This window comes from Bombus pascuorum, chromosome 3, assembly GCF_905332965.1.
Source record: "Bombus pascuorum chromosome 3, iyBomPasc1.1, whole genome shotgun sequence".
Classification (NCBI taxonomy): domain Eukaryota; kingdom Metazoa; phylum Arthropoda; class Insecta; order Hymenoptera; family Apidae; genus Bombus; species Bombus pascuorum.
In genome coordinates this window covers 259,203-275,539 of record NC_083490.1, presented here as the reverse complement: position 1 = coordinate 275,539, position 16,337 = coordinate 259,203, and the positions used below count along the sequence as shown (strand labels likewise).

The following is a 16,337-nucleotide window of genomic DNA, read 5'->3' as shown; positions in this document are numbered from 1 at the left end:
TTCCGGGTCACGAGGAGTTAACTCGATGAGTAAAAACCCTTTGCTCTTAGGTTTCGTGATTTATCGCGCATTCCATAAAATATTATTATTAATAACACCTTTTACCATACTTTTGCTATTTCGTCGAGTGCGTTTTCTTTTTCTCTTTTCCTTCTTTTCTTTTTCGTTTTCAGTTGTTACATTCTTTAGAAATACGATATCGTTATATAGAATGCATTTGACATGGAAAAGAAACAAACTCGTGTGTTTCAGCGTAACTGTACTTTCACTCTACAAATTTTCCAAGATATTGTACATACTTTTAACGCTCCATCGATTCCGAATTGCGAATAGCGTTTTGTTCTTGTGTACCGCAATCTGTAAGCATCGAGCGTTTATTATTAGACACCTGTACTAACTTTATATCAATTGCTCGAAATAAAAGAAGGTGATCGAAGAAGAACGATCGCGAGCGTGTACTAGGAATATGGGATACGTTAATTATATAATAATTTTTCAAAGATTTAGTGAAAATTCATATAAATAACGATTAAGATTAAGAAGTGTATCATTTTTTAATTACGTACCTAGTGTACGTTATCAACGAACGATCGTTGTTAGATAAAGGTTACGCTACTTTTTAAACTTTCAATAAGATTATGTATATTACTCATAAATACGCTGTACGCAACGTTCGAAACAGTCGTTTGTCTCGTGTCTGGCCGATTGACTGTTTCAGAACTTTTTTAATCGTAGAGAAACATATTTGATCGTACAAAGAACACGACAGACATAACGTAGATTATAAACATAGGCAATGTTTCAGATATTATTCAAAAATTAATTGGGAGATATCCAAAGCCTACGAAATTACCTACTTATTCTAGAACCATGAACAACACCTATTTTTGCGACATTTACGCTTGAATTATCCAATTGTCATGCGTCTCGCGAGTTGAGTTTCCAATAAGGTACATTAAAAATACGGATAGTCTGAAAGCCACGAACTTTCTTACGCATCCTCTTGCAACAACATTGGATTTGCGACAACGTTGCTTCGAGAAACCGTTAAATATTCGTTTTCTGGCCAATTCGACGTCATTCGCGCACTTGCTTCGATGTTATCGATTCAATACGACAAAAGACAAAAGATCGCATAGATGATAATTTTCAATTTGAATGAACGCAATATCAGGACTGTGGTAGGCGGAAGCACGGTATCATAGAAATAAAATCGTATCCGGTAAGCGATATTCCGTTTTGCGTGTTTTAAGTCGAGTATTTTCAGAAAACTAATTTCTTTTACCCGTCTTAACGCGAACAAAAATTATTTACCGACAGTTGTGCTCTGCAATGTAATTCTGAAAGACATTAGTCGAAGGAATCTTGGTTTTGCGCAATTAACGATTGTAAAACATTCTCCGGAGTGCGGTTGAACAAAAACGACATAGCAGAGAGCAATAATTTTTTAACGCGCGCCGATTACTTTACCTTCTGGATGTATCGGAACGACCTCTTTTCTTGGTGATTTGAATGCCGGCACGTACCATACTTTCTGCCGCCGCGCCCGCGCCGTAACAAGAGTAAAGCGTAATCCGTTGCCACGCGCAATCCCTTATAATCCCGCGATAGAAAAGTTTATCGTTATTTGTTAACGTTGCGAATAATTTAGAAATACGAGTACGATTTATCGAATTCAAGAAATTGCTTTACAATATTACGATCGTAATAGTACCGTGAGTTTGAAAGTTACCGTTACTATGCGACACAATTAAATATTTGTAGTACTTTGCGTTAAAAACACAAAGAATTAGATCTTTGCTTGTTTTTGTATCCTAGTCTATCACGATTGTGCGCAGGAAAAACTGTCTCGTGCTTTTTCCTAAGAAATCAGATATCGATATTCGATTTTTATTAAATCGAGGGTATTAGTTTTTAAGTAGATACAATTTTGAACTTTATACCATCGTGTTACATGCTATATATGTTTTATGTAAAACGAGGTTAAAAATAAATTCTGATATCTCGAAATGCGATCGGAAGAGGTCAATGTTATTGACACAGTTAGTACCCGGTTTAACTCCCCTGCCCGCGTCCCGTATTGTAGCGGCAAAGTGGTGGTGTTTGGAAAAGGACTCCGACCATCGGCAGATGTTCCATTCACCCCGCCGGGATGCCGCCCGCTACGTAGGCCCCTCGCAGGGCTATACAAACTTACGGGCACATACTTACATACGAAGTATCGTCACATACGAAGGAATCGATAGTATCGAAGAGAGCAGCTGCGTTTTTCTCTCGATCATCCTCCAAGAAGCTTCCTTCCTTTTTATAAGATTCACTGAAATTTTTCTCCGATAGTTGCTTGAAAGAAACAACAAAGCCTCTCCGGTTTTCCCTCTTTCCTGTTAGCATGGGCTTATACGTACAAGTAATAGGTACATACGACTCGCGTGTCTACAGTTTTTCTCACACAACTTGTACTATTTGAAAATTTTCTTATAAAAAGTTGAAATAAATTGTTTCGCATTATTTTTGTACGTTGCTCGACATTATCGCGGTATTGAAATTTGGAAAATTCACAATTTTCTTGTTTCAACGAACGAAAGAGCTCGATACTTTGGGAAAACTTGCATAGGATTTGACATTGAAATGATAATTGACGGACATACTAATAAGGAAACGTTGTAACAGACGCGATTGTAAATTATTATTAAAGACTGGTGCGAGAATTTCTTCGGAAAGAATCGCATTACGGAACAGGATCGTAGATCTCTGTATCAGGAACCGCTAAAAACAACACGAACGACTAACGAACGGTCGTAAATTGCGCAATAGAAACAGGGTACGAGCCACTTAGGCGAATATCTGTAATGCCCATTACAATACAATGGGTTTCAGGTCTGTTGTCTTTTTTCCTTTTTCTTTGGTTGGATCCACTCTATTCTCAAAAACAATGGCGACCGGCGCTTCTTCGTCTTTCCAATGGTCTTCCAACGCGTGTCGTTGGATCGTTTGGGTGTTCGGGCTGCCGAAACGGGACCCAGAGGGCCCTAAGGCTACAATGAGGCGAGTCAAAATAAAAGCCAGATATACGGCCTCGTGACTCTGGTCCCGCATACCTGATCCGTGAAGGTAGTTTTCGAGGTACCACGACATTCTCTTCCAGCGAGGGTCAACTTCCCGGCTTTTTTAACGCCTGAATTCTCAACAATAAAAATTGTATATCTCCAATTTACCAGCACTCTTTCGTTTGATCATTTCTCATTATATCGGTACAGTGTTAAGATACCCGTATGTTAAGGTTACGCGTATACACGCCAGTATAATGGAATTATTTGGTCAGTTAGCCGAACGTGTAACAGTTATATTTCTTTCCATCCAATAACGATCTGGATGATTTCTTGTTGAATATCCTTTTTAAATTTCCGTAACCGGCAATTTCGTAGCGGATATCACGTAAATTCGATCTAAACTGCTACTGTAATTACACCAAACGTTACTTCCAAGTCTTGTCTACCACGCATTCCATTTTTTTCTCCTCTTTCTCGAATTTCTGCGTGCGTTCAACAGCGATGTTTGTAGAGGGCGATGAGATAGGACAAGCGGTCGACAATGGCGCATGAAAAGTGGCAAAAGGTTCTCCGTTGCCAGATATCGAATATCGAGAATACGTCTACGCGAGTTGCAACGAAGCTGCCAGCAACGCGTATTTATCATCCTGAAGACTGCCTTTTCGAGGGCTCGTAACATATTTACCGATAATATCTATCCACTTGATCTTGTATTGAACATTTTAATCGCATGAATCGTGAATACTTGTTGGATTACGTTTCAAAATTCTTAAGCGACCACCAATATCCTGCAACAATTGCGATAACTAACATTTACTTAATATCCTATAACTACCGCAAGCAGAATCGTTATTCTCTGTTCCGTGTCGTTTGATCGTTTGTTAAACGAATGTAAACGACATTTAGTCGCGTACGTGTCATTGCGGCATAATGTACTCGCGTTACACACGATAGACAATATCGTTTTCGACGAACGATACTTTGGAAACTACAGTGACGTTCACAAAGGGCAACGTTATGAACGCTCGCGGACTTTGTGATTTCTCGACGGATAGGGGAAAACACGCATCCAGGTTATGCCAATCTTACATTCGCACATGACGCTACGACCAGCAAACCTCTCACCCATTTATTATACCCTTTCTGGAACGACGAAGATCGTTCGATGACAAAATGAACGTTATACTCCAAACTTGGAATTTCAGAATAATGGAACGCAACTATCGTCAACCTTTAAAAGTAAGATATAAGCATAAATGGAGGATATAAGCAGAGTTCTGTCGCTTTCCAAATGCGTGGTGTCGTTATGCATGTAAAATTTATTTATAAATATCATTCGATATTTTCTAAAAAGCGAAGGACACGATTATTTTAACTAAGAGTATTTCAAGCGAATAGTGTTTGCTGTAATTGTAGCTCAGTTACAAATCGTTATAAATATCGTCAAGTATAGCGGCAATAAAGTTATTTAATGAGGCAATAAGCGGACGCCACTTGTAAACTATAACAGAAAGTTTGCTCCGACGTGTTTCTGCGAGTAATCAATTTTATGGACACGAATCTGTTCTTGCTCGGTACTTCATTCATCATTTGTAAAAAAAAAAGGAACCGAAATACGAAAATAAGGTATCGAAGGACGTACGAGTCTGTGTCGATTATTCTACAGCCACTCGAAATGATTATTTTTCTTTCAGTCGTGTTATCCTCTTTGCGTACTATAAAAACATAGCGTAGCATCGGTGATTTCGCAGGATGGTTAATAAATTCAGGGAAAAATCTGCTCTGGTTTCTTCGAATCTGGCTTTACCTATATTTACATTGGAAAGATATATCTTGCATGTGATTTCATGGATCAGCCAAGGCCATCTGACAACGAGGTCCCACGCAAGAGGAACAGTAGGAAGGAAGGGTAGCGGTAAGCACGGAGAAATAAAAAGAATATAATTATCGATGAATTTTACGACTACTCTCGGCAAGGTAAACAGTCCGATGGATTACCTCGGTGCTTGGTATAGGTACTGCCCGCGGTACGCGTAATGACGGAAAAGATAAATTTATGTGCATGTGCATTGCCGCATACGCGAGTACACGATGGAATTCTGCCGCGAATTGTACACGGTTGCAGTGTTTGGCCACTGGAGAAGAAAGCCAGCACACGTACCACGTGCACTCGTAACTCGTAACTCGTAACCGTGTCTCGAAGATGGCAGAGATGCGTTCATGAACTCGCGCGCTCCTGTTGAGCCGTAACACTTGCTACACGCGTCGTCTCGACACCCGCTCCTGCCGCTTCTCCTTATACGATCCGTGCTCGATCGGGCTCTTTCCAAGTCGAAAATATCGTAAAAAAAGAAAAAAAAAAAAAAAAAAAAAAAATAGCCGGTACTTTACCGAAAGCGAATTACGCGCGTATTGTTTTGAAACTTTTCAAAACGAATCGTGTACCGAATCGTCAAGGTTTTCCTGGCGTACAGTGGCTACTATAATAATTGGACAGTACAGCGTTACCTGTTTCATTTATACAACCAACGACAAGCAACGTTTGAGTGCTTGAAAGGACATAACGTTTCTACGTTTATAGGAAATGGATACTTATACGAATAGACATCGAAATGTTACAGCGATCGACACAGATGCCTTGTCACTTGCTTTCTTTCGCAAACGCAATATTCTAATTTGTGAACGTGTTTCGTGACGAATAACGGGCAAGAAATTATCCGGTAATCGTCGAAGCCTGTTAAGTTATCTCGAACGTTTCGTAAAAAGTCGTGCGCGTTCGTGCGGTGTTCGACCGAAGAGACAACATATTCTAAACGGTTGTCGAATATTCGCGTCGATGGTAAGAGAATTAAAGAAATCCACGAATTTCGCACACCAGTTTTTCCTATCTAATTTATTCGCCGTCGTATAATCTGATCTTTTTATTCCGATTCCAAAATTGGCATGCAACGTTCGTCTTATTTGGAATTAACAATGCCATCCATCATGCATGGTAATTTTTCTTCTGTAAGTTAGAAATTGCGATACTCGATTACCTTCGGACGGCAACTGTCGTTACTATTTCGCTCGAACGACATTAAGAACGATGGCGTCTGGTCGGATGAGTAATAGCCGAACAAGTAAAAAGCACGATGGTGCGGTGCACGTGCAATCCTTATTATATCCTTAAAGATGGCATCCTGCAACCGGCACATTTACACCGATATTTATACGCGGCCTACGTGCTACGACATTTATCGTGCACCGATGACCGTTGAACTCCTCGTTCAGAACTTTCATTCGGTGCTCGTATCGGAGATTCGTACTCTGGACGCGTTATCGTGCATCGTTACGCGATACCGTGATACACACGTCTGTCTCTTCCCTTTCGTATTCACGCATTGTACGCGATACGTTGCTTCGCTACTCGAGTAACGTCGGATTTCGTGTTTAATTTCGATCCGTGCAGAAGTGTTAAATGTATACGTTGCTACTGTTTTTGCTTTCCTCTCTCTCTCTCTCTCTCTCTCTCTCTCTCTCTCTCTCTCTCGATCATATTTTTATATAATCTTCGATCCAATTTATAGAATCCGAGTTATAGTCCGATAAAATTGCGTGAAAGGTCGACGCGGGCGAGTTGGCGTCTTCCTGTCTCATCGAAATTCCACGGTGGTCGGGTTTATCCAGCCGAGATTATACAGCCGGTGCGCTGCGAGTACGACGACAAGGGAGGGTTTGTTGCCGGGCATCGGCTCAGTGGGCGGTATTTCTAGCACAGTGACTCGTGCGTTTCTGTAGCCGAGCGTCCTTCTCCGCGATTCTTCTCCGCGATTCTTCTCCACCATTCTTCTCCACCGCATACACGGAGTAGTATAATGGAGTAGCTACGACGTATATCGTACATATGTGTGTCTACGTACATAAATACACACACGACTGCTCGAAAAACTTACACATGTAGATGCACACGTATATACGCGCACGACGATGCACGCGCGCCGTGACAGGACCTGAATTCACGTAATTGTGATTAATGGAGCCGCTAATGCAAGATAGCCGGCTCGAATCGTGTCGGTCGAACAACGTCGAACGATTTCGAAGTCGAGTCAACGTGATTCCGAAATAATCGCACGGAAGCGATAAAGAGGTGAGAGGCTCGTCGGCGTGACGTTCGAGGAAAAGGATTAGACGCGTTATTACGGGATAGTCGATAGACCCCGTTCGATAGGGTGTACGATCTGTTATACGCCCGAAAGGCTTACAGGGTTGAATCGTACGTCCGATGGAAGAGCGACGCTCGAAAAAAATCCACTCCGAGATCACGATCACTTTTCGTTGTATCGCATCTCACGGAACACGAACGTGTTCGACGATCTTTCCACGCTTCTCGATCGCGCTGTCAAGACGGTCGATCGAGCTGGTCGAAAGGATCGCCTCCCACACGCCATCGAACGAAATTTACGCGTCTACCGAACTACCAACGCAACGCCGCGCGCCTCGACCGATTCACGCGTCAGATAACCGTGAAAGACGATTTGTTTTCCTATGGATGGCGCGGCAAAAGCCACGTGGTAGGCGTTCGAATCGTCGCGTTGCGTTTTAACATCCATTTTTTACGCGACATTTTCTACTACGTACTTGGGTAGCCGATTTAAAGTCGTCCAGGTCGTCTGGACTCGTTTTTCTTCCAAAGTCTAATAATTCGAAAGAGCGAATACTTTCGTCGAAATGTGCCTCGGGTCGGTACCCTTTTCTCACGAGGAGATATCCGATGTGGGACTATAGTACGTATATGGTGAGCGCGATACGTTGAAGCTTAGGCACGTCCTCGGCGAATAAAGCAAATAGCTCTCAGAGAATAAACGAGCGAGTAAAATTCACGAGTGAAGCACGTAATCTTCGGTATTCTGCGTTTGTACGCAAAGGGTGAGCGAAGCAATCGCAAACGCAACGGCAAGACACACGGTGCTCGTTTGCATCGCAATGGGGACACTTCCGCGTGAAGCGATTATCGTTCGGTTAAATTACTATTATTGGTCTACGATCACGCGTCTTCCGAATCATGCTGTAACAGGATATCGTCGTGTAGCTGAACCGGTCGCGCGATCTACAAAGTCTGCGACTAAAAAACGTTTCCTCGTTCATACAGCGATCTATTTCTAGTTCGAATTTTGTTCTACGGGCGAGGATAACGAACGAGTTCGATCAACCGTGTCCGATGGAAACGCGGCAGAGTGAAGAGAAGAGGTAACACGGGTATTGACTTTTTACTCAGTTTCCGTCGCTAGTAACGATTATCAACGATTCATGGCCGCGGTAATTGGTCGTACATAGTAATATTTTGAACGGTGCGAAATCGTCACCGTGAAATGCACATTATCGAGAAGCTAGTGCCGGATTAGGCGGAAAGTAGCTTAGCTTTCTCTCAATGCCGATGCACGAGCGAAGCAACGATTCACGGTTACACAGGTTGGTGCGCTTGCAGCCGCGTCTTAGTGCTCTGATTTCATAGAAGCGATACCCAGGGTCGGCAGTGAGCCTTAATGGGTTATCATCTATCACGTTCCATATTTTGCGCTATATCGCTTAGCAAGGTTAGTCGACCGATCGTCGTTAATTTATCGGAGGAGAAGTAACGAAGCACCTGTGCGTACACAGCTTAAACGCGTCTTCGCTCTTAAAACATAGTTATCGTTGCACCGTGGATGTTTCAATTTTTCATCCGTCGATGATGTTTTCTCATAACGCGAAAGTATCGCGTTATTTTCAGTTACCGTAACAAGATCAGGATACTGCGCGATACACGCACACACATATATATATATATATATATAATTTAAAAGAAATTGTCACGATGATAGATTCACGCGTAATGAAATAACGAGATTTTCGACTCGTTGTATTTCGTTTGATTTACGACCGTTACACGACTAGGATACTAGCTATTAATTTAACATTGAATAATTTCAGTGGAGAAAAAAGGAAAAGAACGCGTGTTCTCCTGTATGACGCGGTAATGTTTGTAAACGATAATGCGAATTGCTCGTCTTAACTCATCTAGACGCGGTATCGAGCCGATTAAACGTGGAACAATTTGCCGGAGTTACCGGATAACGGATCGATGATTTATCATCGTCTCGCGTTTGTATCGTATTGCCGATATTTTCAACGATCCTTCGTGCCAACCAAACTATCGTAAATCAATCAACGTTACTTTAAACTATAGACTAGTTTACGTTTCATTGGTTTTTCTTAAACTGCTTACACTGTCGGAGTAAATTAAGAGGTACTCGAGATATACAAAATTTATGACTAACGAATTGCGAGATAAAAAAATGTATCGATTTTAATACCTGTCCGCTACGCGTATATACGCGTTAGGTTTGCGAACTGTGAATAAAATTTCTGTAGGTCGTTGAAACACACCGTATGTGAATAGCCTTGGCGGATTTTCTTGTCAGGCTCGTTCATTCATGCGGCCTACGGTGAATCAACCGGGTTGAATAGTATCGATGACGCAAAGGTTCAAATGTTCGTTCATTGCAAGGCGAATCTCGCATTCACCGAGGAATGCAAGGTGTTCTTCGTTCAGCTGGTTACGAGAACTAGTCTGAGAAACTTTTCTCTTTTCGCATCGCGTGCCTGTTCCGGGAACGCTTACCAATCGCGATACCGAGCGACATCGTCGCGTCTTTTACGCTCGAAAACTCCGTTCCTCTCTCTTCTTCTCTCGTTATTACCTCGCGTCGCGTCGGCGTAAATTTCTGATCCTTGTTCAGCAACATAGTCCTACGATGTTCGCTATTGGCTCGTGTTTAACATTTCAAAGGCGCTATACCGTTTCGTAACTCGATCGTTTCTTCCTCGGTCGTACGAAATAAAATGCGAAGCTGGCTGTATGCGACCTATATGCGATGCCTATCTGTTAAATTTATTGGAAAATTCAAACAAATTTTACCCTGTTTTAATAAGGCACGCATACGATGCGAATATGCTCGATATTGGAAATTCTAAAGCGACGGCCTTCTCGAGCGTCGTTGAGTTACGCGAGTGGACAAAGCGAATCTTCCACGTGTTAATAAGCAGGGTTGGGTGGTACGTGGTATCTCGCACCTGAACAATTCTTTCGCAACCAAGGGTCGTTCATACTGTTGCGCTACGCTGTGCTGCGCTGCGCTGTGAAACTGACACGAGGAGGGCAAATCTGTGTAAATCAAGTCGGTATCGTATAATCGTATCGTGTAATCGTATCGTACCGCTGCGCTGTTCCGATATGCGCGCACGTTGCAACCGATTACGTAATTCGCGAGGTCGTGACTCCCACTACCCACCTCCATTAATGCATACACTATACATGTATACGCTATACACGTCTACTAGATGTACGTATACCAACGTACCGCAAATATGTGCATAAATTTCAATTGAATTTGCGAAAGGATCGGACGATGCTGGTCTTGATATAAAATTCACGCTTTAATCATTTCCAAATGAAGACGTAATACGAACTGAAAACTGCTCTTATTCCATTTTATCAATATAATTTTACTTTTGGATAGTCGCATAAAATTGTTATTGCCGCCGTTGCGCAACTATTGACGAACGATATCGCAAGGGCCAAGTTATTTAGGAACAAGTTAGGAACAGATATTAGCTACAGATATCGTAGTACAAATATGTATAATTCCTTTCATTCACAGTCATTTTTCAGTTATAGTTGCTACACGTATAGTCGTTACTACTCGCATACGTTATGTATACAGTTACTATGAATATATCTCTACGACATATAACAGATTTATGTCATATTTTAAAATCAGTTTCAGTATTTTCTAGTACAACGATATCCGAATAATTATTGTTCGATAGTAAACTGAGAACGATCTTAACTTTAGTTCCTAGAATGAGCATTAAGAGCATGCCCGCTTCGCTTCTGATTTATACGTAGGTGGTTGGAGTGGAGTTCGCGAATCTCGCAGGACTTGTCGTGGCGAGTAGCGCGGAATCCTCGCCCACGCTGATTGGCAGTACATCCCTCTTTGTCCAAGTTCCTCCTCCAAGAGGAAATAGAATACACACGTCTTGTACGAAGAACGAGAAAGAGAAAAATATATTCTTCTCTTCGCTCTTCTTCGAGAGGACTCGAGATAACGTACGCTTCGGCGGCATTGACATCGGCCGTTACCGCCGATGTAACGCACACGAGATTCGATTCTAGATTTCACTTAGCTTCATCCCATCGACGAAGAATATTTCTCGGAACGATTATCCGGTAAACCTAATGCGAGAAGAACGTCCACGGTTGGAGATCCAAAATCAATAACAGATATCACTTCCGTCTGTCACTTTCAAACGATTCGTGCTAAATTAATTCACATTAACTTGTCTTTAGTCTCTTACAATAAACACGTCTATATTCATAAATTAAAATTTCTCCATTTTCATTTAGAATCAAACATCCAAAAGGCGTTCATCGACCCTGCATCAAATTCAACTCTCGCACCGAAAATAAAAAACACTCTACCACATACTTACGACTCGCGGGATGGTTCGATATATGACGTGTTACGTTTAGAAATGTATCGCGATTTCTTTGACGGAAAATTAAAGTTGCCAAAGAGATCGCTACCGTGGAACTCTATCGTCTATACGTTTGTCCTCTTTTTGCTTTCGCGACAATTTGCACGGAGGTTTCGTTATTAGCACGGGCGCGAATTAATTTCGCGGACAAGCAGGAAGGAAGGCGTAATTCAACAGTGGCTTTCTACTGGCGATGCAATTTACTCTGGAATTGAAATAATTAAAGCCATTTTTTCCCCCTCGTGCAGTGCAGATCATTGTGCGAGTGTATTTTCAGTCAGAAGAGGAAACGCTTGACTAGTTACGACATCCTAACCACTGAATTTTCTTTTGTTCGCGCTTCTTTCGAGTGAGATTCGGTCGCGTTCGTTGTCCAAATTTCAAACTACTTCTCATTTCCTCCTTTCCTGTTGCAATTATTTTTTCAACTTACAATTTCATTTTTCTATCCCAATCTCTTTTTTTTTTTCGCTGCAGCATCTTTTTATCGTCTCAAGACTAAACATTCTGCATAATATCGTAATATAATTTCATCCATTTGAATTATCTTACGACTGCGCAAAATTGATCGTTCCATTACCTCCGAGGTAAAAATTTATTTCATACGTTTCCGTTCGCTCGAAAGAACACGAAGCGTCGAATTAACAGTGGTTTGCCGCTAATCAGGCTGTTTCGTGGACGGAAATTCCGAGGAATCGTACTAAAGACACTCGTCCTACATAGACATTACGATGGTGGACCGCGTTAGGACGAACGTGTGCAGTATACACGCGAGTGCGTCAACGTTGGTAAAACGGAGTCGCGAACCGACAGAGGAAACAGAGGAAACGGAGGATTTGTCACGAAGGCAGTTTGGTTTAACTGATCTCATCCGTCTTGTCGCGGACGTTGCGACGCGACGCTCTGCTACTTGTCTTCGTCGTTGTCACGACGAGAACGGAGTGTCGGTGCTTCATTGTGATTGCGATGACTCGGCTCTACTCTCGACCCTTTTGTCTTTCTCAAAGTGAATTGAATCGTCTCGTCGATCCCAACTGGCCAATGATTCCGCACTTTTAATACCTGAACGTGGCTCCTACGAGTTGTTGATCCCAAGCACATTCGTTTCTTCGTTTTATTTTTCTAATGCAACAGAATAGAATTACTGCATATAACGTAGTCATATGTTGCAAAGGAAATATATACATATGTAATTCGTTGTATTAATAAAAAAGGAGTATTGAAATAATTGTGTATGAAAATAGTTCTATCGTTTAAAGTTTAAAGCAATATTTTCGCTTTAATCTTACAAGTCTTGCGATCTTGGATCAATTTCGCGATACATCTATAGTTTCTTGTTTTATATCGTACACGGTATGGCATAATAGTTGGAATACACGGCAGAATCTTGCGAACTCTAAGCGCACGCGTTTTCACCGATGTGACGCGAATGTGTGACGGCACGTGATTGCGCGTGGATCTACCTAACTCGAGAAATGTATGCCATTAAGATGACATTTACAAACGTTAGGACGACTTTCTGCGTCCCACGCGATACTATAAACTATGAACAGTCCTCATCGTTATGTCACGTTCATTCTTCTCTTAATATCTTTCTTTTTTATGCAGATCGATAAAGTCCCGTGTCTACAGCTTTTAGTTCACCAAACTTTACGAAACGTTTTCTTCGTTCGTTATTCATGACCAAATTTACGACCTTATTCCTTTAACCCGATCTTTCCGAAATTATTCGGACTTTTAAACGCAAAGTGTTGAAATTGATACGAGTAATAAGCGTTTCTAGCGACGATATTTCTAATCATGAAATTGTCCGAAGTAACGAATCTTAGCTATGCTCTAAATTACGTTGTATTTCTTTCAGTGTGCAAAAATCACAATGCCATGGTCCGTAATTAAATTATATCACACCTACAGCCAAACTTTCGATAAGCTAACGTTTAAAACATTAATTTAGCTAAGTAAAAAACTAGCTAGATTATAAGCTAGATGAGAGATGTTGCGTTATATCGTGTAAGATCGTAACACGAAAGGTCATGTAGAACGTAGGCAAAGGGAATCTCATAGGGCTTCGTAGTTGGCTGATAAAACATAAGCCCATCAACTTGCTTACCTTCCTCCCTTTCTTTCTACATATGTTAAGCAGTTATTTATTTGCTACGTTAGCATAGCTGTGCTTGTGTGTGCATTAGCCGGTCCCGTGTAAGTAAGTACTTTATGCGGGGCACGTTAATCGACTTTTAAACACACGTTTTCTGAACGCGTGATTTAGCACGAACGTTATTCGAGATTCGACATTAATGGTTCCAACGAAAAGGAATATATTAAAGCTAAGATATACAAATGCATGCAGGGGTAGAATATCGCGCAGCTCCTTGCACAACAGGCAAGCAACGCGCTAGGTGCTTAACTATGCTAACACGAGCAGAGTAATTGTATCGGTTCGTCTACTCTTCCCTTTTTTTTCCTTTTTTCTCCTTCTTCTTTCTTTTTTTTTTTTTTTTTTTTTTGTTTACATCGTATTTATATTATACATTTCAACGAATCTTTGTAACGCGCTATTTCTTTTTTCTGTCTGAAAATTCCGATTACTCCAACTGGAAGTGATAATTCATCTTTTGACAGAAATTCGTAAAAACGATTATCTTTGTCTAGTCTAGTCTTGGAAAATGTACGGCAGTGCTCGATAGCGAATGTTAGAGATGCAACGAGCTTCCATGCGATACACGTATTTACGTTTCGGAATAAAATAATACATCCTGAAAGGAAGGTGTAAAAAGAGAATATGCTGGCATATAAATGAAACGAAATGGATTTCTTTTTCTTTTTTTTTCAATTCCGTTGTACTCGTATTAGGAAAGTTCTCTTGTTTAATCTCTGTCCGATTCTCTGTCGTGCACGTGCAACAGTTTGACTCGTGTGAAATTATTCGAGGCAATGGCCGAGCAGGATGCGCGCGGGTAATTTCACCGATCCCTTTTCTCTAGTTCGGTCGCGTTTACACCCGAACTGGTAAGGATCTCTGATATTTTCGCTCCCTTAAAGGTACCACCTTCTCTTTCGCTCCCTCGTCCTATCCTTATCTCGCTGTATTCTTCAAGAAGGGATACACGAAAGTTCACTTTGTACGGCGTGTCAAAGGTTCCCTCGAGGATCCACAGTAACCATCGCCGCCTTCTGCGTTCTCCAACTGGCCTTTAATTACTTACACTTACACCCACGCGATAAGCGAACTCGAAGCGTTCGCACCAGAAGGGAAATCGTAGATCTTGGACGAGCATTTTACCTTTTCACATAGATTTACATATGGTAGATCTTCCTCCCTCTCGCAAGGTGAACCGAAAAAACGATACGAACCAAATTTACTCGAGAAGAAATATTTGTGTACCTCCCTGCCTATTCGAAGAGTTAAGATTGTTTCTCAACGATCGAAACGTCTTACTATTTACAAATAATTACTCGCTTTTTCTATTATTTCAGGTTTCGTGTCGTGTTCGCCGAGTCCCTGCAAAAACGAAGGAGTTTGCGTATCATCACCACGCGGCGAGTCGCATTGCAAGTGAGTGCACATATTCCTTCATTCTCATTATCGTAATATACGAATCGAACGATTTTGTCGTTTGATGCGCGTGCGAAGGAATGACGCGCGAGACGACCGGGTTCGGTTGCTCTGCGATCGACGAACCAAGTCGTTATTCCATGATCGATTCGATCGATGATCGAACAAAGAAGGAATAAGAGGGGGCGTCCGAAGGGAATGTAAGATAGAGAAGGCGAAGTCGAGAGAACCGGACGTTTCTCCGCCTCCCACGCGCCAAGGAAATACGAGGAAAAGAGAAGCGCTTTAAGAAAGATAAGACAAGAAAACGAATAATCGGGAATTTATGAAACAGATACAGACGAGTTTGCAATTTTCTATTCAATTTGCTACTTTTTTTTTTTTTATTTGTTTCGCTATTTCGAGGTACGACATTATTTATGTTTGTAAATTTCGACCTGTGCGATATTTGTAAAATCTTAAATTGGCACCTAACGAACGCATTCACGTATATACAAGTGCAATTTATAATAGTTGCTCGATCAGTTTTCTTTTTGCCTTTCTCTCTTCTTTCGAGAAAACGTTCGTTTTGCATCGACAGTACGTAATATCGAGAGAATAGCAGTAGACGGAACGAGAGATGGGTCGGGGTTCGGTAATAGCGCCCAGTAATATAGTCGTCAGTCGTGACCCGACAACACGTGTAAATTACCTTTATCAAACTTTCGTAGATTTCATTTTTGTATCGGTCAGTTCGATGCCTCTGTTGCTTCAACGTGTAGCTGTCCTATCGTACCATTCGCGATTATGCGAATGAGAACAGTTTTAGGGAATTGGCAGTATATCGGGCGAAATGCACGATCTTCACATTCGAAGAAATACATAGAAATTTTGTTACCCTCCACGATTATGTGGAATCGTATCACTTTTTTTTCGAAACATCTCATCGTGCATTAGCATTTAGACAGGTATTACAAATCTTATCATTTTGTTACATTTCATTTCGGTAACAAAAACATTTAATTTCCAAATATAATTGGTCTGTTCGTATATAATTGCTCTACTTAGCGTTCATCTAAGAGCGGTATTTGTTCGAATTCGGTATTTCATTGTTTGACAAAAGTACACGCTAGATAATCCTTTTCCAATATTAATAACAAAATATCGATATTTCATTGTGAATTTGTCACGGT

At 41.3% G+C, this 16,337-nt stretch overlaps 1 protein-coding gene across 1 annotated transcript in view; it reads left to right on the top strand.

Moving 5' to 3' along the window:
• LOC132905203 (neurogenic locus Notch protein) overlaps positions 1 to 16,337 on the top strand; it is a 185,034-nt gene that overhangs the window by 17,117 nt on the left and 151,580 nt on the right. The window contains exon 2 of the mRNA XM_060956247.1: positions 15,087 to 15,165. Coding sequence (XP_060812230.1) covers positions 15,087 to 15,165 — 79 coding nt within the window. The remainder of the gene's footprint in view (positions 1 to 15,086; positions 15,166 to 16,337) is intronic.